Source organism: Gordionus sp. m RMFG-2023, chromosome 1 (genome assembly GCF_954871325.1).
Source record: "Gordionus sp. m RMFG-2023 chromosome 1, tfGorSpeb1-WG-v2, whole genome shotgun sequence".
Lineage (NCBI taxonomy): Eukaryota > Metazoa > Nematomorpha > Gordioida > Chordodea > Parachordodidae > Gordionus > Gordionus sp. m RMFG-2023.
In genome coordinates this window covers 13,775,354-13,801,216 of record NC_088775.1, presented here as the reverse complement: position 1 = coordinate 13,801,216, position 25,863 = coordinate 13,775,354, and the positions used below count along the sequence as shown (strand labels likewise).

Genomic DNA, 25,863 nt, shown 5'->3' with positions numbered 1-25,863 from the left:
TATAATCCATTTTTTTTTCATTTTTAATAATTTGTTTTATGTATGCTCTATTCTTATTAAGTTGAATAGGTCCTTAAAAAAGAATTTAAATTATATATCCTTTATTAAAAAGTATATAATCTTCAAAAATATAAAAAAGATTCAAGATATAAGATCCTTGTGTCATTTGCTAAGCGAAAGACTTTCAGATTCATTCTGCGTACCTGAAAAATTATTAAATTTGATTTTATAAGGGATTCGAGGATTGTATTAATAAATTATAAATCTAGCGTGGCAAACTCTGATAACATTCATTCATAAATGAAAATACGAATATGTCAAGTTTTAGCATAAAAACAGCTATATCTACACCTCAAGCATGGCTTAGTCTAATAACATTTATTGTTTTATTGCTTGCCTGTGTTGTAGGCTTTAGCGCTAGGCTTTTTGCGGTCATTCGTTTTGAAAGTATTATTCATGAATTTGATCCATGGTAAATAATTATATATTAAATTTTAATTCATTAAATAAAGGTTTAATTATCGTGCTACACATTATATGGTGGAAAATGGATTTTATAATTTTTTAAATTGGTTTGATGAAAGAGCTTGGTATCCATTGGGCCGAATTGTTGGAGGCACTGTAAAAAATTTGATGAAACAATAGTTTTTACAAAATATATTTCAAGGTATATCCTGGGTTGATGATAACATCTGGAGCTATCCATTCCATATTACACTCACTTCACATACCAGTACATATTCAAGAGATATGTGTATTCTTAGCCCCTGTTTTTAGGTATATATATATATTTTAAAATATATTTATATTATTTTTATACCATCTTAAGTGGGTTCACAGCAATAGCTACTTATTTACTTACAAAAGAATTATGGGACTCTGGTGCTGGCTTGTTAGCAGCATGTTTTATAGCAATAGGTTTACTAAATCAATTATCCAATTTTTAAAATTGCTATTAGTTCCTGGTTATATTAGTAGATCTGTTGCTGGAAGTTATGATAATGAAGGAATAGCAATATTTGCTCTAATGTTTACTTATTACTTGTGGGTACAATAATAATTCTAAATATTAAAAATGGGTTATTCTTTTAGATCAAATCTGTGAAATCTGGCTCTGTTTTTTGGTCTGTTCTAACAGCTTTGTCCTATTTTTATATGGTAATCAAATTCACAAATAAATTAATAACTTTATATTATTTAACATAGGTGTCAGCATGGGGTGGTTATGTTTATATAATCAATCTTATACCCCTACATATTTTTGTACTTTTGATTATGGGAAGATATAGTCCAAAATTATACATATGTGAGTTTTAGAAATATATATGATTAACTAATCTTTTACAAAAATTTGTTATATTTTTGATCTTTATTTATATAATTTATAATCAAATCAAAGCGTATACAACATTTTACATTATGGGTTTGATATTGTCAATGCAAATTCCATTTGTAGGATTTCAGCCTTTAAGGACAAGTGAACATATGGCTGCTGCTGGTAATTTTCAAATTTATTTGGATAATTTATTGGGTTTTATTTTACTGCTGGCAGATTGCTCATGCATGCTCAGTGGGGCTTAACTACATTTAAAAATAAATTAATTACAAATACAAAATTTATAAAATATAAAGTATAATTACTGAAAATGACAACCTACTCAAGACTAGACCAAAATAAATGGTGATTTAGTAAAAATCATAAAATCTTTGATTATTAGTGATGGTTAGGTCTAGTTTAGAATGTAGTAAAATAATTCCCCAGAAAAAAAATCCATGTATTTTAAGATATTAAAAATTACAAAATTAATAAAATAGGAGAAAAAATTCTATATAAATGTAGGAATAAAAATTCTCAAATAATATTTTTAAAAATGTTGAGAAAATAAATTCTGGAGAATTATTTTCTAAGAATTATTATTGGGGATTTTTTTCCAGGGAATTATTTTCCTACTCTAATTTAATATTACGCAAGCCTTGGGATTTTGTTTATAGATGTCCAAACCTTTCTACCATCTAAGAACAAAATCTTCAGGCTTGCATATTATTTTTTTGCTAAAATATTGAGCTTGCTGTTTTTAAAAATCGAGCCTTTTGACAGCACTAGTTAGATATCAATATAGAGAAAGTTTTATAGGAATTCTAAATAGACTGACCAGTTTAAATGAGTCAGAGCAAACGTCATAAGAACAATGTTATAAAAAGGTTTTGGGGATTAAAAAGGATTCAGGTTCCTAAAAATGTGTAAAATTTGGTTCTGGTTTCTGTTCTAGTTACTTTTTTCAAACTGTAAAACAGTGAAAATAAATCCTCTAAATAGAAATCACACAACATTTTGAATGATATATATATTGAGCTGCTTCTGAACAGTTCCTGGCAATTTTTTAAAATGGCTCCTGCCCTATAAATTTTAAATTAAAGTTCTTTTTCTGGTTCCTAGATTTGTCCTTAATTAAGAAAATATTAAGCCAATTCAATTTCATTAGAAAAAAATTTATTAGCCTATGTCCAAAATTTTTTTTAAAAATTCGAAAAGTTTTAAAACTTTAACAAATTTTAAAATTTTAATGAAATTATATGTTAAAATTTTGGAATTTGTAAAATTTTATATAAGATTTATTTTCATTAAGATTTCGAAAGTTATAGTGAATTTAATTTTTTAATATTTTGGACACAGCCTTATAATTTAATTTTATAAATAAAGATGTTAAATTGTAAATTGATCTTTTGATAATTCTTTATTTAGATAAATTAGAACTTCGATTTTATTTGAGGAGATTAAAAAAAATTTGAGGCTGAAAAAAGGTTATATGGATTTAGTTAAATTCTTATGATTATTTTAACGTTTAGAATTATTTTATAAATATATAGCTTTAAGATAATTAACAATTTTATTTTTTTTCTTCTAATTTATAGACCAAACCTATTTTTAAGTGACCTTCTTAAATTATACCTCTATGATTTTTTTTATAAAATGAATATTAATTTTAGGCGTTTTCTTTTTACTCAACATCTACAATTTCGTTAAATATCTTCGAAATTTTATTCCCAAAAATCTTTTCCGGAAACTATTCACTACGTCGATACTTATAGGAGCCGCTTCCGTATTTGCGAACGTTGTTCTCCTAACTTACTTTGGTATAAAAAAGAAGGAATATTTAATAACTTTAACTATAAATTCTTTACCGAGAATTATACTTTCTCTTTAAAATAAATTAGTTATTGTTAGAGGTGTTTTACTAAAATCATAGTTTTAATAAAAGAACCCGAGTTGTCTATTTCCCAAAACCGGTTTCACTCATTCCAATCTAATTTCTGGCGCACTGGATTTGAATGTGTATTTTAATAAGGACGGGGTCATTCCACAAATCAATCACTATTTGGCCAGTCCCCCACGATTTTTTATACAAACTAATGTTCAAGTTATATATAATTGGTCAACAATTTTAACCACCTAGCTTTTATACTTTTGTAGATTGAAGCATAAAAAATGGTTTTTTAACGAGTGTCTGGTTTTATAAAATTAATAATTTATTAAAAAATTATACAATTGTATAATAAATTTTATTATAAAGCATAACTTACTTTGATAGAAAGAATAAATGAATATACTAATGAATTCATTACAGTAGAAAAGCTATACGCTCTCCTTAATTAAAATTAGTTATATTTATAAGGTGTTTTACAAAATCATAGTTTTAATAAATAGACTCGAGTTAACTATATTTCTCCTGTTTTACCCAGTGCAATTCAACTTCCAGCGCGCCGGATTTTGATTCGTTTTCTATGCTGGACTATCTAGATTTTATATAGAAAGAGTAACCTATTATTTAGACAAAAATTTTACTCTCCTAGCTGTTATAAATTTGTCCAGGGGTTGAAGCTTGAAATATGGTCCTTTTTTGTCTGTTTTTGTTTAATGAAAAACTACCCGCTTGTAAATAATAAATTTAGATAAAAATAATTAAGGCAACATTTGCCTAATATGAATACAAAAAATGGAGATATGCCTTTAAGATATCGTAATGTGAAAACTAGATTTAAAAAAATGGGCAATATGATTACTAATATTCCTATATTATATTTTTAAAATAATAAAATGATCTAAAAAGTTACTTACAATTTTTAATGTCCTTGTATGCGGGATAAGTGAACTGGGCTATGCAGATCGATAGCATAAAAATATGACATAGGTTCTATTGAATAATTTTTTTCTATTATCAACTAATAGAAGTAGTCAAACCGTATCTTATGTATTGGAGATCAGTGTAGCTCACAAGCTGGAGTAGATCTTATGGGCTAGGCTGGGTACAAAATTAAACTATAAAAAGTAAATGGATAAATTTATATTAAAGCATTAGTTTTATACCATAAAATAAATTTATAAAAGTAATTGTGATATAAAATATTTTTTTAAAAAAATTCAATAAATAAACTTAACAATGCTCAGCCTAAATTGATATCTTAAGGTTTTGTAAAGGTTATCTGCCGAAGAAAAATTAAATTGAATTTTTTTAAGGTTAAATTAGATACCCGAAATTCTGTGTAATTGTGTGCATGAGATGACCAACCCATAAATTTTTCAGCCGCCTAGCTTATGGTTGAGCTGTGCAGATATCCAATACTTGAAATGCTGCATAGATACTGATTTTAATAAAGAAATTGATTAATAAAATCTATGCCACATATTTATGTTAGAAATTTTTATAGCCGGGCCCATTATCCCACATTCCAAAATCTTGTCTATAAGCCAGGCATTGAAAGTGACGTGATAGAAAACTTTTTAGATTCTTTCTTAATTAAAAAAAATATATAAACATTATTAATCATTTAAAAGAAGAAAAATACGCCATTTTATTTATTTAGCTAATTTTGCTGTTTAGAAAAATAAATTCATATCCATCTCTCAGGTTTAATGTGCACTAATAAAATTTTTTATACAATTTAAATATCCAAGGTTACATCGCCCCCTGGAGCGGTCGATTTTACTCTTTATGGGACACGGGTTATGCCAAGATTCATATTCCCATAATTGTATCCGTCTCCGAGCATCAACCCACTACTTGGTGCAGTTTCTTCTTTGATAACCACGTCTTGCTTTGCGCCTTCCCGGCCGGCCTTTGGTTCGTATTCAAGAAACTAGACGATACGCGCGTTTTTAGTTAGCCTTTTATACTCTTATTTACCTTAGTTTTAGGGCTGTGCTGATCCATAAATTTTTTCCCTCTGATTCGATATTTCTTACTACAAACCCGATTCTATAACCGATACCAATCCGATATTTAAATTGATTTATTTGCCATCTATACTTGAATAAAATAAATGCCATAAAATTAATATTTTCAATTAAAAAAAAACTTTCACGAATTATTAAGTGTTTTAAAAAAATCTCTAAAAGTTAATTTTATTTAAAATATGTGGTTTACCTGACGAATTAGTTGATTTTTAAAAACTGTTATCAAGATTTTGGCTAAAATACATATTACCTAAGCCTCTAAATTTTTATAATAGATGGCCAAACCTTTTTCCCAACTTTGAGCAAAGTCTTCATGCTTTTTCTTTCTACCCGTCTATTTTGTCTTCTCCGCCAGTTACAGAACTCTAGGGAATATTTATATTTTTTTTGGAAGGGAAGAATTCTGTATTAAAGAGACCTATAGGACATTACATTACACAATTCTTATACATTGTCAAGCCAATTAGCCAAAAATTTAAACAATATATTATTTCTCTTGATATATTTCATAAAGTAGCCATATAAAAAAATATATTATATAACATATTCTTACAATTACCTTAAACCCAGTTATCCTATTCGCGATGAGTGCCGTCTATTTCGCTGGCGTCATGGTTCGCCTAATGCTGACTCTTACACCTGTAATATGTGTCTTGGCCAGCATCTCCTTTTCCACCCTCTTCAATTCCTACCTGAAAAATGATGATGATGCAATAGAACAGAGCGATAAGAGTACTAATCACGTGTCATCCAAGCAACCAAGTTCCAAACACGTTAAAAGATCGGGCAGTAACGTGAGTAGCGAAAATTCTTCCGGAGAGATTGACAAGGGCAAGGAAGAAACAACCAAACGCAGCCTTTACGATAAGGTTAGGTCCTATTTCTTATTTCGTGTTATTTTTAAAAACGGCTAACTCAATATTTTTAGAAAAATTCGCAAGCCGAAATCTTTTTTTTGTACTGGTTGGTTTCTTATAAAATATTGTGTATTTGTGGTTTAATTGGCATTGTTTAAATAAAACATATTAATTTAATATTTTAAAATTTATTTTATTTAATAAAGGCTGGAAAAGTGCCTAAATATCTATCTCCTACTTCAACCACTAACGCTAATCTTGATAATGGTGTGGGATCTAATGTGAAAGGTAGTTTAAAAAAAAAGGAATTGCTTAATTAATATGTTCTTTTGTTAGATTTCATTACTATTTAAATAACAAGCGTTTTTGATTCATTCTAAAACTTAAAATGGAAATCATTTTTGATATTATTTTAGAATTCCCCAAATCTATTATTTTGATCAAGGAGTTATTAGATAAAAAAATATTCAAAATTAAGTTTTGCATTGTTTTTTTCGATAAGGAAAGGTTGGTCAATATGATTTCGATATTTGGATTAAAAATGGAGTTTGAACTTTATATAATATAATATAAATCCAAGCGAGCATCGATTTCTAAAATTATGGATCTTTAATTATATAACACATATGAATACGATACTCCTTTTTAATTTGACAAATTTACTTTGATTTTGAAATGAATTCAATTTACGAAGGTTTGACCGTTTTGGTGTGTATTTTGTTGCTCTTGATGTTCGCAGTCCATTGCACTTGGGTTACCTCAAATGCTTACTCTAGTCCTAGTGTAGTTTTATCCTCATATGATAACGAGGGGTACATAGTTATAATATATATTTTATTTTTATATTATCCTGATTAAAATAATTATTAACTACTTAATATCCTGACTTACCTTCCTATCCCAAACGTTGCATTTTTAAGTATATATAATATGGATATAAATAATAATTATTTTATAACCTTTTTATAAAAACAAAAGTAATCGATACATTATAGACGATTTTAGGGAAGCCTATTACTGGCTTCGACAAAACACTAGGGATGATGCTACTGTAATGTCTTGGTGGGATTACGGATACCAGATAGCTGGTATGGGCAATAAAACGACTTTCGTCGACAATAATACTTGGAACAATAGTCATATAGCATTGGTACGTAATGTGAAACTTTATATAATAGGTTTTTAAAAAAATTGAATAGGTGAAATAAAATGAGAAAAGATCAATAATTGGAGAGTCCGAGAAAAAAAATGATAAAACGAAATGAAACCCCATTTACCCACTTGACATTTTTACACTTTAATGTTAGGTTGGCAAAGCCATGTCCTCTAACGAAAGCGCCGCATACACGATAATGCGTAACCTTGGGGTTGATTACGTTTTAGTCATTTTCGGGGGTGTGATAGGATTCTCGGGTGACGATATTAACAAGTTTTTATGGATGGTACGAATAGCCGAAGGAGAGCATCCAAACGATATTAGAGTAATATACATTTTTTCTGTGATCTTATTTTTTTTTTATATAAACTCCAAATAAAAAATTTAAAATAATATTTTTATACGATATTGAATTATTAAGGAGATTGTTCATGGGAAATAATTAGAGGGAAATGGTAATATTATTTTTAACCTTTCATTGAGCAAATGAACCGTGTATTATAAAATCGGGGTTTTATTTGCCTTATAATTTTAAATAAACATTGATTAGTGAACATTTCGGGATAGTTTGATAATTTTTGATCAATCTAGAAATTTTTTAAGTACTCTGATTTTAATACTGATCTAAAATTGTTTTTTTTATGATGTTATATCAAATAACAAAATTCGTGATTTATTTGGCCACTCTTGTAAATTTAATTATTATTGTATTAAATTGTTATCACGCAGTAGAAGGCTTATATATTATTAATCATATTTTTTTAAGGAACAAGATTATTTCACATCGAACGGAGAATTTAGGGTTGATAATGAGGGATCACCAACGCTTTTGAATTGTCTTATGTATAAATTATCATACTACGATTTTGGAAAGCTGAAAGTAAATGGAATGTTATATTATATACATTTTATTTTAAAATAATTATTTAAATTATTTTTAATAATAAACATATAAAAATTTATCCCGTTTGAATGACAATAATCTTATTTGCTCTCAATTCTCGTTAGATTTAATTTAATTTCTAAAAAGATATATCATCATTTAAATTAAGTGAATATTAGTTTAGTGTATTTCGCGGAAAAAATTAAAAATAAAATACCGCTTTTTACTATAAAATATTTCTTTTTTTTAGACTGACTATTATTATAATATTAATGAGTTTATAATAATTATATGAGGATATTAATACTAATATTCAATAACTTGGGCTTTTTTTAATTTAAAAAAAGTTTGATCAAAGAATGCCATTCGGGTACGATAGGACAAGAGATGTTGAAATTGGAAATAAGAATTTCGATTTAGAACACTTAGAAGAAGCCTACACCACGCAACATTGGTTAGTTAGGATATTTAAAGTGAAGGAACCTTCCAACCGGAAGAAAATTAAAAATCCTAAACTCAAAATGAGATACACAAAATACACCAGCAAAAAGGTAATATTTATTTTTAGGTATTAAAAATATAAAATAACCTTTAATTTTTTTTCATCTAAATATCTCTTCTTTTTATTCAATTTATTTTATTTTTAGAACTTGAAAAATAAGAAAGGTCTCATCAAAAACAAGTTAAAAATTGAGAAAATTAGATTGTAAAATTAGCGGACAAACGAAAAAAAATGTACATGAAGTTTTTTAATTTGATATTATGATTTTTTTTTATAAATATCATATTTATTAAATATCTTGCAATATAATTTTATATGTCAACCGGAGGATCCTCAATTAATTTTAAAATCCTATATTTTTGTTATGATTATATAATATTCGTTTTTTTGTATAGGGGTATAATTTTTTTTATATACTTTGTAATATAAATAATAAATTGCTATGGACATAAAAAGAATATGAAATTCTTCCTAGGTTTAACTCTGGTATGCCCCTTCTAATCCCCTTTATTTTCCGCGGCTCGGAACAATGCCCTGGATCAAACTTAGCGTTTTCATGTCATTGTCTAGCACTTTCACCCAGCTTGTCCCCCTGGCTTGTTCCCTTTACTTTTAATAAATAGTATCTATTCAACAACTCTCTAAGCCTATTTCTTCTCACGACATCACCTTTTGCTTCTATCCCAATCCTTTCTCAGTTCATCATTTGTTTTCCTCTTTCTCAGAGACACTCTGCATATCCATTTTACCATTCTTATATTCCTTTTTTCTAATTTGGCTTTGTGAATCCTTAATTGCCCATGTTTTTTAAAACAAAGTATTTATTTCCATAGAATATTAGTCCTAGTCTGTTTAAAAAAAAAAATCAAATAACTTAGTATGCATTTAAATTAATTAAATAAATTTATACCCTTTAAGGCCATTTCTAAAGAGGACGTTTTTTTTTCAAAACGGGAAAAATTAAACATTGTTAATCTCTAAACGATATTTATTTTTTACCTTAAAAATCATCATGTGTTGGAACTCCTCTATTATATATTTGTTGTTATAAAACGCTTATCTTTATAAAAATTTAAAGGAGTTTTTAATTAATAAAATTGAAATCTTTTTTCTCACTTGGTATTTATTTATTCTGTACAGTAATTTTCATAGAATCTTTAAAACATAGGTAAGAGGAATTTTAGATGAAATCAGAAAATAATTTTTTTTTGATAAAATTTCATATTGGTAGCATTGGTAAATCTTCATTGGGTTGGATTAGTGATTTTTGATCGAAAGTGGCCCAACCCATCTAAATGGATCAATCAGGCCGACAAATTTTTAGATCCTAGCATATTTTACTACTTAATTGATTTGAACCTTCCCCATCTCTCATTTTTCTCTTTGTGTACAAAACATCAAAAAAATTTAATTCGAAAAAAACCTTTTTAAATAGAAAATATAAATATGTCTAAAACAAATTTGTGAAATTTTTTGAAACTATCATTACGTCTCATTAACAGGTTTTGGACTCAACCTTAAATACAGGGATGCCCGGCAAAATTTTTGCCCAAGGTCGGTTCAGCAAAATATTTTTGAACCCGGGTTTAGTTCCGGGTTCAGCTCTGGTTTAAGAATTTTTGAGTTAATGATATTTAAATCATAATTAAAAAACTAGACATAAATTTGGTATAAAAAATAAATTTTCGATTTTATTTATAGGCAAAATATATTTAAAAATACAAAGCATAGTCATGTATCTATTTTAAAAATTTTATTTAGACATATTCGCATAATATCTTTCAAGAGTTGTTCACTCATCCCCGATCTTTGTGGTGAAAGAATGAATTTCAAATGTAAAAAATATCTTTTTAACGCTAATTTATATATATATGTGAAAATATGATAAATTAACTTGGTTGCAGGAACAGCAAATAAAATTTTGGATAATATATAAATCAGGGTGCTCCAACTTAACAGACTCCCAAAAATGCAAAATATTTTCCTTCTTATTTAATCTTTTAAAATCGATAAATCCTGTAATTATAGTTAATCGTTGGCCCCTTTTAAATTTTCTCCTGTATTTCTTTAAGTTTTATCAATTTCTCTAGATCATCTTGTTCAATAACTTCATCGGAGCTAATATCTGATAAAATCGGCTGTTATGCTTTTAATCCTACTTTAAATTGACAAGATGCCTTTTCGCACAAATCTTATCACCATTACTAGGTAATACTTGTAATATTTAAGGATTTATACTGTTTATATTTAATTAAATGGCAATTCCATAAAATAACAATTATATAAATCCAAAATAATTTATTTACTCAACTTTTAATTAACCTTGTATCTTGGGTTCAGGTATATGGCAAGCTAAAAAAATTCATTCTTGATAAACCTTTCTTCTCTGAATGATGAATTTTTTTCTAGTTCAATGCAGCATCTAAACCATTCTGAATAAAAATCTGTCAGTGTTAATTGGAAGTTTGGTTGTGATTTTTAGTGGTTTTAAAGTTTCAACAATCGTTATTATTTTTTCCCAATCTTCGTCAATAAATAATCAGATGCTCTGAAAAGAAATATTTGATATTAGTTTGAGTAAAATCAGCCTTTAACATATAATGGGTTGAATACCATCGGTGGCAATCTAACACAGGTTTAGGGGTTTTCATATTTTTCAGTAACTTTTGATAAGTGTGTTGTCTTAATTTTAAATTTCCTAGTTTTTGCAAGAGTATCCATGGGTGATAATTTTATTGCATCTTGAAGTGCAAGCTGAAGTGTATGAGCTGCACAACGTACACTAAATCGGATAGGAAAAAATAGTTGATAAAAAGTATTCAGTATGTCATCGATATTATATTTATACTAGTTAATAACCCGTCAAGAATGACCGGGTTGAGGGGTAATTAGTTTGTTTATATGATACTAAATATATTTTATAATATATTAAAATTTAGGCGAAAAAGAGGTAAATTTGTGAATCACACCTCATAAGATATTCTTAATTTCTGATTCATCTATCATCGAATAAGGGAGAAAAGTATGATGACCCGCCTTTCTTGAAGGGCAAAATGAAAAATATATAACTAAGAGTACCAGAGCTCCTGTTAGTCAGCATTGCTGAGTCCGTCAAAAATGACGAGGAATGAGAATTTTCTCCTTACTCTTATGATAACTGTTACCTGTTATTTGAAAATAATATCCAATTTTTAATTCCCTCCCACCTTCAGGTCAGGTCCAATCCATTAAAACTAAGTTTAAATGCTATATTTTGAGTCAAAATATATTTAAAGTTTTTACTTGATACCCATATAAATATTATTTGTTTACTGATCATCTATAACTATTATTTAATATTGAAAAAATTCCCAAGCAAGGTCCAAGGCCATAATAATTTTGAAAAAATTTCTCCAACCCAATCAAAGATCATAATAATTTTGGTAGTTGAGAACTGGAATAAAATATTTTAAAAAATCATAATGAATTTAATAGTACAATCAAAATCAGATTTTATGGGCCTTGGTTTATTTGTTTTAGGTCAATGTCTGATCCATAGTTAATAATAAAAAAAATTCCAAACACCCAAGCTGATAATAATTTGAAAAATTTTCCACAAGCGTAAATATAATTTATAAAAATATTTTTCAAGCCCAGCCCGGCCCATTATAATTTTAAAAAATTTTCTTCCTGGCCAACCGATAATAATTTTAAAATTTTTTTCAGCTTCCAATTAAATAATATTATAAAAATATTTTCTAAGCCCAGCCCAACCCATATAATTTTAAAAATTTTTCTCAAACCTGGCCAACCGATAATAATTTTGAAATTGTTTTCCCAATTCTGGAGCTTCCAAAAAAAGATAAATATTGATATATTTATTAATATAGTTTCATATATAAGAAGAATTGTATTACAAAATTATATAGAAGGTGGGTGACTGAAAAGAACGTTTGTCTATCAATTTTCAAAAAGTTTTCTTTTTTTAAAAAAAATAATTTAACATTAGAAGTATATAGTCTACTTCGATTTATTTAACATTAAGATGATAGGAAAGTTGATACCAAAAATAAAATTAACATTAAGATGATAGGAAAGTTGATACCAAAAATTAACATTAATGTTATACTCATTTCTTGATTACGGTGATTATATATATAAATACTTCATATCCATATTTTCATCATCTGCTGATTCACTCCTTATATCATAATCAATTTCAGGCTGTAAGAACTTTATAGCTTTGACAAAATTTGCACCATTGTCAGAAGTAATTGTGCTTAGTTTTCGTCGATGTTTACTGTTTAAACTTGGCTCGAGTTTTATATGTAATGAAAAAATATTGAGGCTGCGTCCTATAACCCAATTTAATTTAGGTTCTTAATTCTTTTCAGAGCAGCATAAACACCATTTTTTGATTAAAAAAATTATATAATTTGATGTCAGGTGATAAAATCTTTAAAATCTAGATGAATGTATACATATTCCTATTTTTTTTTAAATCTAAAAGATCACTATTTAAAACAGATATTTTGAATTTTAAAAAAAAAGATGACCCAGATCACTACCCAAAAGTTTTTTTTAAAAAATCTAAAACTTACAAAACCTCATTCTATTCCAGGTAGTTTAGAGAACCAGGATATCATTGGGTTAAGATAGTCTTGACCAGCGTCGTGAAATTCAATTTTAATTTTCAAAAATAAGATGAGTTGGGACATCGCTTAGATGTTGAGAGAACGCGAACAACTTCCAATAATAATTAAGCAAATTTGTGTCTTTTACTTAAATAAAAAATTATAACTGGTCGGGCAACTTGTTTATAAAATTATAATAAAAACAGAGCCAAAAAAATTTTCTAAAATTTCGATGGCAACCCTCGCTGACCTCTAATCCAAATTTGTGTCCGAAAAGAAAATACATTGGCAATCATGAATATTTTTCTATCTCATAGTGCATATTTTATTATATAAATGCCCCCAGGCGATCTTTGAAACACATTATAAAAATCATATCCGACCTGATTTTTGCGGATATTTTTTAAGGCAATTCGCCTCAACAGGCATGTCATAAATTAAATACTCTCTTTTAGCCTTTTCAAAAGAAAATAAATTATAAAATATAATATTTTTATTCGATTGGTATAATTAGGAATAGTAAATTTTTCTAAAGCCTAATTTTAAGTGTTGAATGTCGTAGTCCTAAAAATAAATATTTTTAAAAAATGACACAAATAAAGTTTGTATTGCTATTAACTTAAAGTTGTGGCAAGAAGCTGTATAAAAGCTGACTTCAATTATATAGGTTTTTCGATTTTAAATACCTAATACGATCTTAAACCGTGTAAAGTTCTACCTATGACCTTTTGTAGGTCTAAATTTTGAGATCCGATACATTACTTATAAAGTTTAAAATAAATATATAAGACTAGTTTTTTTACCGGTAATCGTATACCAATTAGAAAAATGGATCCTAAACTCGCCTCAAATCTTAAGGATTTCCAAACATTCTATCTTATGTTGCTTATGTTGTATTCCATATCAAATCAACTGAAGATTCAACCCGACCCCCTTCGATTTTTTTTAAAATTTGTATGATGGTAGTATATACACTAACTAGTAAAAATATAAAATTTAATTCTCAACTCAGCTTACTTCATGAGATATGGTCATCTTTAGAAACGCGGACATTCCAAAATACACTATATTTAATTTTAAATATCTCAAAAATTAATTAAGCTAAAGACATGATTTTAATTTTATTAAAAAAAGTCTATTACCAAAAACCGGAAATGGCTATAAAATAAAAATTGCTCTTTTTTTTCAATAAAATTTTTTTTACAGATAGACATTATACTTCTATATATTTGTACAAAATCCTAGATTGAGACGAGTATTGGGTCAATAGTTATTACACTTTAAATATAAGTAGTATGGCTTAAATCCTATATTATACCAAATATAGAGTAAATATTTTTTTTTAAAGTGGGCATATTTGAATAATAGCATTAATACTAAAATCCTAAAAAATCTTATTATTTTGCATTTTTTAAATGTTATAAAACTCAAAACAACATTTACCAAATTGTATTGTATTATTTTAAATATAACGCAAACCGCCTTAATTTGGAAGCATTATAAGGAATAAATAATAAGATTTTGTAAAAAGTAACAACTATGATAATAAAAAGTAAGCTCAATAATCTCTTCACCCCAACCTAAAGATTATATTCATCCCAAATTTCTTCTTAAATTCGAGATTTGACCTGGCAACTCTGTGAATGAATGATGAAGTTTATTTTTCATTGCCAGAAATTTAATTCTTATTGTGATCGTCAGATATATATTTTCATTTTAAAGATTATTTTAATCTACTTATAATTAATTAAAATAATTATATTCCAACGGCAACAGCCGTCATTTTTATTGATTAATTTTACATAGCCATTTTTCTAAGAAATTAGATTTATTAATTTTAAAAAAATTATATTTTAAATGTCTACAATTCCTGTCAAATGCTGCAACAAATTTCGAATAAAATATCAATCAATATGTTACGATCTTAGAGGTGTTTACAATGGATGATACAAGTGAATTCTATTAATCAAAAAATTTGTAGTTCTTGCTGGAAAAAATTAAAAAAATATTCAACAAATCGCATCTTACCTTTTACTTCTACGATCCCTATCACATTACCTTCTATTAATTTTAAGTTAATTATAATTGGTGGTAAATTAGATAAGTTAACTGCAAACCAGCATAACTTTCCATTTCCTCCCTTAAAAGATTATAACATTACATTGCGCGAAGTCTATGCAATCCACCCCAACCTTGCTGTAACTTAAGGAAATGCCAAATGTGTCCCGGCACTTTGGAACTTAAAGAAAGACTACACTTTTGTTTGATAATAATGCCATAGATTATATAACATTTAATTAAACAATAATTGGCAGCTGACCGTACTACACTCGAAACTTTAACAAAGTCCGCCAACGCATTTGTTGAGTATTTGATTGAAAAATTAAATATTTTAATTCCTCATGCATTTATTTCTTCGGAACAATTTTCATTTTTTAAGTCATTAAAATCGAATTTGAAGGATGGGGAATATCTAATAATATCTGATTTTGCAGAGAACTACGCTTTTGTAGTTCAAGATCACGCTCAAGGTTGACTAATATTCAGGCAACACTTCATCCTTTAATGATTTATTACGGCGAAGGCGATATCATCAAACGTTTAAGTTATGTGATTATATCAGATTGTCTCAAACACAATTGTTCTTTTCATTTATTTCAAATAAAATTAATTTTATTCTTGAAAAATTTGATAAGATTTCAATAATTTTATTTTCTGATGGAGCTGTTACCCAGTATAAAAACAAAAAAAACTTTATAAACCTCTACAACCATTATAATTATTTTGGGATCAAGGCAGAATGGCATTTTTTTGCAACTGCACATGGCAAAACCCTTGTGATAGTTTAGGGGGAATTACTAAGAGGATGGCGGCTAGAGCAAGCCTGCAACGCCCTCATGAAAATCATATAATATCTCCTATTGACTTATATAATTATGCGAGAACTAATATCACGAGAATTAATTATATATTTGTTAGCAACGTAGAATATTTAAGAATGGAAATCAATTTTGAAAATAGATTTTTAATGGCCAAATGCTAATATGTTTATTAGAATATTAATTTCCCATTAATTAGCTAAATAAAGTTATAAATATTTTTACAATAATTTTCCTTCTAAAATAAAATAGCTAATGTGCTAAATATGACACAATGTTTACTAGTGATCTGCATAGGGCCTAATTTTTATAACACGGCCAGAAAGATTTATAAAAAAATATATCCAACCCGATCCCAAATGAATTTTCTTTTTATTTGTTTTGTAAATTACTATACATTTAGTATAATATAAGATTTAAGCCATATCACTTATATTTAAAGTGTAATAATTTTTGGCCCAGTACTCGTCCCAATCTAGGATTTTGTACAAATATTAAGAAGTATAATGTCTATCTGTAAAAAATTTAAAAGAAAAAAAGAGCCATTTTTATTTTATACCCATTTCCGGTTTTTGGTAATATACTTTTTTCAATAAAATAAATTTTATATCATAATAAGGAGCTATTTAATAAAATTAAAATCATGTCTTTAGCTTAATTACTTTTTGAGATATTTAAAATTAAATATAGCGTATTTAGGAATTTCCGCCTTTCTAAAGATGGCCATATCTCATGAAGTAAGCTGAGTTGAGAATTAAAATTTTATATTTTTACTAGAATTTTTTAAAAAATCGAAGGGGGTCGGGTTGAGAATCGACTTTTTTGGTTGATTTAATATGGAATACGATACCCCTTTTATTATAGAGATCAGCACCTAGCTAATAGTGATCTACTAGTTCTAAATAGACAAAGATAGTAGGGATATAATGGTGTAAAAACGTGATGACTTCTAGGTACAATCATATAAAATTAGTATACTTCTATTAGACGGGTCATGATATATGTCAGTCCAGATAGAAAAATTTGCTAAACAACGACTATTTGATTTTTTATTAACGACGGAGCCGTTATGTTTATTTTAAAAATATTAATTCGACAAATTACTATCCTTTATTTGAAAAGCGTTTACTATAATAACTAGGAGTCTTGATTCTGTATTATAATTTCATTTTATTTATAATTTAAAATTAACTAACGTTTTCTTTGTTTCACTTCTCAAGGTTTACGGCAGATTGGTATAGATCAAACAAATATTTTCAGTAGATTACCAGAGCCTTTTTCTAAAATAAAATTTTAATCGTAAATATTAAGCTTTCAGAATTTTAAATAGATGATAAAACTTGTGTGCGGTACAAATTTTCTGTTTTTAAATCGACATTTCTGGAGAACTAAACTTCCCTTCCATACCGCGTCCGGTCTGCGACCTTTGTAATGTTATTTTGACATCGATTTATGATTCTTAAACGGCTCGATCTTTAAAAAGGCGAACCCAATATATGCGTTAAAAATATTATGCAAATTCGAAGATTTTGTTTATAGATGGCAGAAAGATTTAGACATCTATTAACGAAATTTAGAGGTTTGCATTATATTATTTTGACAAAAATCTTAATTTAAAATTAGCCAAATCGAGCCGTAACACTACACTTATTTTAATAACCAAAATAAATGGGATAAGTTCTAAATCGCTAAAATTTGGGAATCTTGCATATATCTCTGAGAAAATTTTCAAAGTAATATTGATGGATGCCAAGGAAGTAAACCTAAATTGAGTTTTCTAAAAAGTGAGGAAATATCATCATTGTTCCTAGAATTGGAAACAATTTTTGGGAATATTGATGATATTTCCCCTATGTTTAGAAATTTTTTTTAAAAAAAACCCAATTTACATACTATTGTTTACTTCCATACCATCTATTAATATCAGAGACCTACAGAGGTACCATTTGCACGGCACAGATTTTTTAAAAAAAATTTTCAGGCCCGGCCTGGATTTTTTAAAATAATTATATATAGCTAATAATGGCTATTTCAAATATTTGGTTTTAATATATACAGCCCGGCCTGGGTATATTTAAAAAAATTAAAATACGACCAGGTCTATGATTAATATTAATTTAAAAAAAATTTCTAGGAGATATAAGCAAAATTCCCAATTTTTTAATATGTTTTTAGCGAATTAGAATGAAAACAAAATAAATACTATAAAAAATGGTCATAATTCATTCAATTTTTTATTATTATATTACAACACGAAATAACATTTATAATATAATATAACTACAATCTTTATTCATCACTCAAAAACTGGCGTTTTTTGGCGGTATTCATATAAGGTTTTAAACTCCATTCTGAATCAGATATTTGAGCAGTGTCAAGAGTTCCTAATTTGATTTCATACACTTTAAATATTTAAATTTTATTATTTTTTTAAAAAAAATTAATTAAAAAGAGTAAAAAAATTTAGCAAGTTTACATTTCATTTCAAATCTAGGACCAACTTCGGACAATTTGATCTTGTCTTCTTTCTTGTAGGAATGATGTCTAATAAATATAAATAATAAAATCTCTATAAAAAATAAATAAAATAACCGGGGATCCCAAAAATGTCATAGTATAAGAGAAACGCGGGAAACGATAAAAATTGGAAAAGCAAATCTAAATTTAAAAAAAAACGGATTGGAGCGAGATCCTGTTCCGAGTCCCTAAAATAACATTTTATTCTTAATAAATCGTAGCTTAATTATTATATAGTTCTTACTGATTCCATTTTTTAGGGATAGGTTCTAAATCGTTAAAAAAAATTGGAAATTACGCTCCTAGAAAATTTTAAAAGTATTATTGAAAATCGATTAAAATGGAGGAACTGGGAACAACACTTAGGTATATTGATCATATTTCCATCATTTTTATCTATTTATTTTAAAAAAAACTCAATTTAAATACAAGTGTATCTTTGACATCTATAAATAATTTCAAATTTACTTAAAAATTTTTGTAGGAGATTAAGCGAGATTCCCAATTTCTTCTTGTTTTTAGCAATTTAGAACGAAAACCCACTTTTACCAATAAATAAAAATTTCGAGATTTAATTCATGTGGGTTCTTAAGCATAGAATTGCGATATTAAAAACCGCTCAGCTGATAAAAATTTTAAAAAAATGTTAGAGTTAGAACACATGTTAATTATATGTTAGCATCATTTTTCAAGATAGTTACAAATCTAAAAAAAATAAACTAAACCGAAATGAGATATTGTCGCGCAGATTAAAAAAAGTTACGATGCGTTTACTATCCTCCTTGGGAACCGGAAATAGGTATTTGAGAATATTCGTGACCCTTTTACCCAGGTTAGTTTTAAAATTGTGGAATACGAGATGGGGATAAGCTTCGGACATGGTTCCTATATCCGGAATATCGTGCCTCATAACGACATTCGATAAGGTGAAGTAAGCCGTAGGACCGAATGGTAAATGACATATTTGAATGTTATCTGAAAAATTTGTAGAAGATATTATGATGAAAATGACGATTGAGAAAATATAAGTATTTTACACTAGGTTTATTAAATATAAAAAAAAATATACTGAAATTTAGGGGTATTCTTCAGCTATCAAAAGCTTTTAGGGATATTTTTCAAAAAAAAATAGAAATAGCAAGGGTGATTAAATTGTAAATTTAACATTTTGAAATATTTAGTTATTTTTATCATAATAATTTCTTTTCGGAAAAGATATATCTCCCCTCTCCAACTTATACAATTTTTGGAGCGATTATACGAATATATCAACGTTGGAATACCGCATTTTTGACGGGTATCGATGTCTATTTATGAGGATAATTATCATTTTTCAGCATGTTTTATGTTATCGATTAAAAATTTAAACTATCGGGTACATCTCATATTATAAAATAGCAATAAATATCATAAATAATAGGCTGTTTATATTACATACCTGGCTGTCCTCTATGTTCGTGGACTAAGATAAAATCGGTGACTTTATTCTCCTTGCAAGCCTCCAGGAGCATTTTTATTTCGTACCGACCACGATTCATTCTCTGCGAATTCGGGAATATCAATTTTAATTCCTATAATTTAAAGAATTGTAAAAAAAAAATATTTAAAAAATCAAATTCAAAATTAATAAATTCACTTTTGTAAATTGTTTCAATTTTGAACTAGGATCCCTCGAGGTAGTGATCATTATTTTAGGATCTTCAACTCCAGCGTATCTATACTCATCGTCGATTTCAGGATCTTAATGGTGTATTTTTTTTAAAAAAAATAGATATTATTTTAACGTTTAATTTCATTAGACAGAATATTTTACCAAATCGTTGGCCGCAGTATTATAATGTTCTAAATCCATTTTTTTTCAAAAATGTTTAGGAAAGCATTCATTATAAAAAGAATTCCTTATATTTTAAATCGGAAAATCACGAAGTAATAATGCATATATAAATGATTATTCTGAATTATACTTTAACATTTTTAATGTGGATATAAATAAAAATATAGTATGCTGAATTCATTTATCAAAAAAAAACAGCATTTGCAAAAAAAGTAAATATAAAACACTATAATACACAACGTAATGGGCCATTTTCATTGCAAGTCAAATCGGTCACGAGTCTAACTGACCCTTGAGATTTGGGTGACAATTCGCACACAAACTAAGTACATGGCCCAAATTCAAGACATCATAATTCTTGTATATTTCTGAAAGATATTAATTAAGAATCAATATATGGAAAAAAATGTTTTTTCTTCATAAAAGATTTAACCAAAAACGACAAGGATTCTAAAATATCCAAACAAAGTTTATACATCCTATTATATTTTTTTAAATGTGGTGGCCCATTTAACCCCATTTATAGTTAAAAATTCTTAAAAAAAATTAAGGAAGTATTTTTTCCCAATTTTTAGATAATTTTAAGCCGCTGGCCTAGTTTCAAATTTATCCACAAGCTTTCTAACTCAAGTTGTAGAATCGATAGGGAGAGTTGTTAAAGTTAAGAGCTATTTTAAAAGTTAAAAGAGTAGCTACTAAGTATAGCGCTATTTCGCTACTTTCAATTTTACATAATTACTATAAAAAAATTAATAATAATATTTTATAAATGCACTATAAAAATTAATAAAATTAATTTATAATTTCATTATTAATGTTAAAATTATTATCCTTTATATTTTAATGTAATTTTGAAATTTTATGGAAGAAAATATTTTGATAAGATAACAATCATATTTTTGTTAAAAAATTATATTTGCTCGAATTTCCTTTTCCCAAATTTACGAAATACGATAAAACTCAATAAAATATTTACTACAGGATTTAAATTATGTATCACACAATAAATCAATCAACTTTAACCTAAAGAAATATCCAAAAGTATTGTTCATATATTTTATAAAATTATAACTATTTTAAATTCGAATATCCACACTTCAAATTTCAGAGATTGAAAAAATATCTACATAATTTTGGTGTACTATAAAAGAATGCAATAAAATCGATTTTTAATTCAAACAAATTAATCAATCCAACAACATTCATATTAGGTGTTTCTCAAAAATTGGCCAGTAAAGTGGCAATCAATTATATAATAGATATAGATCAGCCAATTTCCTTGATCGATAATCCCTCATTTATCAATCTGATAAAGGTATTAATTATGTACCAAGATATTTTGCCGGCTAATAATTGATGACAAAAATTCTAGCCAATTTTTAAGAAATAAAAAAGTGGTTAACATTGGAAATGTCTCTTACATCTGTGCAAAAGCAGTTTGTTTGACTGATAATAAAAGGTAAAGTACCAAGAAAACTATTTTAACTATAAACGTTTCAGTTCGATCCTTTCATTTTTTATAACTGTTATGGCTTGGTAATAAATGATAATGTTTTATTTCAGTTACACAGCTTAGTTTAACATTCTGTTGATCAGCCTGGAGCCAATTTTCAACCAAACAAAACTCTACACCACATAAAAACTGGAAATAGAGCATGGACCACCTGGACTAAAAATATTATAATTAACATTACAAGTAAACATTAAATTATATTCCAGATTAATAAAAATCAGCATCATTACAAATTAGATTAAAAATTTCCATAAGATATTCCATTGAATCACCTGAGTTAATATTTTCACCAAAAAAAATTACCTATTACTAGAGATTTTTACCAAAATATGAACAAAACTATCAATAGCTTTGATATTGGATCATCAATTACTAAGTCACCCACTTTTAAAAATAATGGTCAACTATGAGATTATGTTGATTAATTGTTTACATTTAATTTGATATATTATAAAAAGATAATATTCATTTTTCACAGAGTCAAGACTAAATACTTTTTGCAAATAACATAACATCATGGCTATTCAGGATTTTGCTTACCCGCCCACCCGCTCGCCCACTTAGATGGGCGGGTGTGGGCGGGGTTAGGGGATTTCTCATACATTTTATTAGAGGTCTTTAGGTATACTTATTGTAAAAATTTTGAATATTAGTTATTATTTTAAATTTATTAACTTTTTCTTACATATTCTTACTTATAGTATAATGTATACATTGTTGTAATAACTTGTTTTTTTGTATTTAAATAATTATTTTTATAAGTTATAAATTTGAATAAGATTTTATTTGTACAGTTAAATATTTTGAATATTTATTTTTATCGAAATCTTGGATTATTATGGTATAATAATGTAATATTAGTATATATTTGAATATTTTAAATTTTTTTTATCATTATTATACTACGAACTTCGCATGTTTTAATTTTTTTTGAATATTAATCCTTATAATTTTAGAAATTATTTTCCATTTTTTTGAAAAAATATTAAGGATATTAAACTGCAATAACCTCTACAATCTCTAAATTTTTAATTATAACATACATTTTTGGGGAAAAGTGTGGGTGGGGGGGGGGCAAGTAGGTAGAATTTTTTTATTAGACTAATACAAATTTGTGACCCCTCCTATCCACCTTAGTTAAGCACCTGATTATATTATACTACTAAAAATTTACAACCCAATTGAAAACTATGTGGAGGTTTTTTTTAAAATTTTTCTAAAGCCAAAGATGACTTTAAAGTTGACCTGTGGTGGTATGGTAGTAGATTGGCAATCAATAATCAACTTTAGGGTCAGACTCAGAGGTAAAATGTTTAGATATAACACCAAGTTAAGGTCAAAAAAGCTTACCTAGTTAAAAGCACTAATAAAAATATTCAATCTTCTTAAAGAATAAGAAAAATTTGACAGATTTAGTTCAATACATTTAAAAATAATATTATTTTTTAAAAACATTTTTTAGCAAAAATTGCCTAGTCTAATAATTTACCCATCTGCATATCCAATGTAGAAAGCCCTTTTCCCAATTTGGAAGTTTTTTAAATAAAATTTTAAATAATAAAAATCACCCTGCATTCCTGCCATCATCTCCCCAAAAATGTATGCAGTGTTAGGATTATAAAGGGCAATTTTTTAAAATAATAATTTTAAAATAAAAAAGCATTAAAAGAGTAGAAAACAAGAATTAATTTAAAAAAATATACAACTAAAGGTGTAAATCATTTCAATAGAATTAATGAAGGAATGTAGGTGGCACCTAAAGCAACCCTGTTAGAAAAATCATGGCTAGGAATATGAGTATATGTATAAATGTAGAATTAAGATTGAATTCTCTTAGATGAGTTAGAATTTTATTAATATAAATTTAAAGAAATATTGAAAAACATCAGAATAAGTATATAAATAATAATTATTAATTACTTTGTAAATTTTGATTTTCCCATTCTAATGATTTTTCGAGTTCTAGTGCTTTGTATTTCAAGTCAGTATCAATAACGTGATTATCCTCAATACATTGTTTTAATCTTTCTTTTTTCTCTTTAATTGATGTTAGCTTCTGTTCTATTGATTTTTTATATAAGTATTCTCTACGCAACCGAATATTTCTTCTTATCTAAATATAATTTCAATTTGAATTTAATAATATAAAAAATAATGTTTCTCAATAGTGTTGTTAAAAAGCCCGATATTATAAAACGACCTGGCTAATATTGTAATCAAAACAGCATTATGTAAGCATAAGGATTTTGTTCATAGCTGGCGGAAATGCTTGGACATCTATTTGCTAAATCACGATGCTTATATAACATTATTTTAGCTAAAATCTTAGTCGGGCCGTTTTAAAAAATCAATCTAAATCGGGTTTTTTAACAATACTATTTCTCACCATCGTTTCGAAGTTTTTGAAAAATGTAAGCCGCTCAATCTAAGAGTTTCTATATATGTCAAAATGGAACGATTGATGATCAAGGGTATAGGACATAGGAGATGTCTGACTCTGATGTCAATAATTATTATATATTTTTTTATATTATCATCTTTTAAATTCCAAATTAATCTTAATTACTGTTGTGTAAAACAAACTATGAAGTAAATATTTATTATAAGTACATTACAATTTAATAAAGAAATTATATAAATTTCCAACATGAACCACCTTATTGGTTAAAAGAAATCCTTCTGTGACACTCTAAATCAAATTAAACAAGATGGTACTTTTTATTATTAAATTCCTTTATATGAAAACATTTTAGATAAATATAGACAACATATTCAAAAAATGATAAAAGATTTTCAAAGTAATCTATCTTTTAAATAATATTTTTAATATACAGATAAAAAAATTTAAGAAACCAATATATATGCTGGGACTCATCTTAACAATGTGATAGATCTAAGTAGCATATAGTATATTTTAATATTTAGTGATTTAAAAGTACAAATTTCCGTTTATACTTATTTTCTGTTTTCTCCGTCCGATATTTTCTTATAAATATTTTAGTCATTAAAAAATTTATAACTAAAAAGTTATTAATAAGTTATAAAATATTTTTGAATAAATATGCTAGTTCAACAACTGTAGATATTAAAATTTAAAAATTCAAAAATGATTAAAATTGGCACATTGAGGGCCATATCTAGGCAATCTATAATTTAACATTTAAAAAAAAAAAATACAGATGATAATAGTACACGAGATTTTATAAAATCAAGGGTCAAGCCATAAATTGTGTTATTTTATTTGATTTGCCGTGAATACACTTTAATATATTATAAATATAATACTAAAGTATTATTATATTTTAGAATGTTCATTTTAATTTATCATTTCTCTAAACATAAAGTAATTTTTCCTATAAACTTTTCAGTTAGCTTAAGATTTCTTGATAAGCAGCCATAACCGATTATTTTTTTTCCATCATTGATTTGGCAATATTAATTCTGTTCAGAATTACTGTACGATCTCAACTGCTGCAAATTTATGCAGCATTCGTTAGGAATCTCTACGATATAAAAGTAACAACCTGTTCTATCTCTAATATTTGATACTCTCGTTATTTAGCCATATAAATTTAAAAAAATTTTTTTTTGAGTATTATTTTGACTTCTCGCATTGGCTTTTCATTTTCATATTCCGCCTCTAGGCGTAATCCAATCTAAATTAGTTTTTACTTGTCTTACAGAACATAATCATTGATAAGAGATCTCCCCGTGAGCTATGCTCCTCCATTAAATGGTCGCTATAACTTGTGTTAAAGCCTATTACAGATCCAAGATGAACTCTCTTATAGCCCAATATTAAGTTTTAAAGTAGGGTAAGGATAGTCAATTTATTTATTTAGGTGATGATATGGAGTGGGTGGACCATATATGACA

General features: G+C 26.9%; 2 protein-coding genes across 2 annotated transcripts; one reads left to right on the top strand and one right to left on the bottom strand.

The window, feature by feature from the left end:
* Positions 1-280: 280 nt before the first annotated feature.
* LOC135922554 (dolichyl-diphosphooligosaccharide--protein glycosyltransferase subunit STT3B-like) lies at positions 281-9,034 on the top strand. Its single transcript, XM_065456946.1, has 18 exons — positions 281-472; positions 513-621; positions 668-777; positions 830-918; positions 960-1,048; positions 1,093-1,158; positions 1,207-1,306; positions 1,400-1,498; positions 2,989-3,135; positions 4,955-5,158; positions 5,804-6,102; positions 6,297-6,378; positions 6,785-6,902; positions 7,069-7,240; positions 7,398-7,571; positions 8,013-8,126; positions 8,477-8,680; positions 8,777-9,034. Exons 1-18 carry the CDS (start codon positions 315-317, stop codon positions 8,837-8,839), a joined length of 2,397 nt encoding a protein of 798 aa, XP_065313018.1. The 5' UTR covers positions 281-314; the 3' UTR covers positions 8,840-9,034.
* A 9,346-nt stretch (positions 9,035-18,380) lies between these two features.
* Positions 18,381-24,040, bottom strand: LOC135931318 (U3 small nucleolar ribonucleoprotein protein IMP4-like). Its single transcript, XM_065468348.1, has 6 exons — positions 23,908-24,040; positions 20,277-20,380; positions 20,079-20,211; positions 19,366-19,615; positions 18,600-18,667; positions 18,381-18,525 (listed from the first exon to the last, which is right to left on the bottom strand). Exons 2-6 carry the CDS (start codon positions 20,325-20,327, stop codon positions 18,413-18,415), a joined length of 615 nt encoding a protein of 204 aa, XP_065324420.1. The 5' UTR covers positions 20,328-20,380; positions 23,908-24,040; the 3' UTR covers positions 18,381-18,412.
* Between the last annotated feature and the right edge of the window lie 1,823 nt (positions 24,041-25,863).

Coding starts and splice junctions, on each gene's coding strand:
- LOC135931318 (XM_065468348.1), bottom strand. CDS start 20,327: ATGATCACTACCTCGAGGGATCCTAGTTCAAAATTGAAACAATTTACA. Junction 19,616..20,078: donor CGAACATAGAGGACAGCCAG/GTATGTAATATA, acceptor CAAATTTTTCAG/ATAACATTCAAATATGTCAT. Junction 18,526..18,599: donor TCCTAGATTTGAAATGAAAT/GTAAACTTGCTA, acceptor AAATATTTAAAG/TGTATGAAATCAAATTAGGA.
- LOC135922554 (XM_065456946.1), top strand. CDS start 315: ATGTCAAGTTTTAGCATAAAAACAGCTATATCTACACCTCAAGCATGG. Junction 1,049..1,092: donor TGTTTACTTATTACTTGTGG/GTACAATAATAA, acceptor TTATTCTTTTAG/ATCAAATCTGTGAAATCTGG. Junction 3,136..4,954: donor TGTTCTCCTAACTTACTTTG/GTATAAAAAAGA, acceptor TAAATATCCAAG/GTTACATCGCCCCCTGGAGC.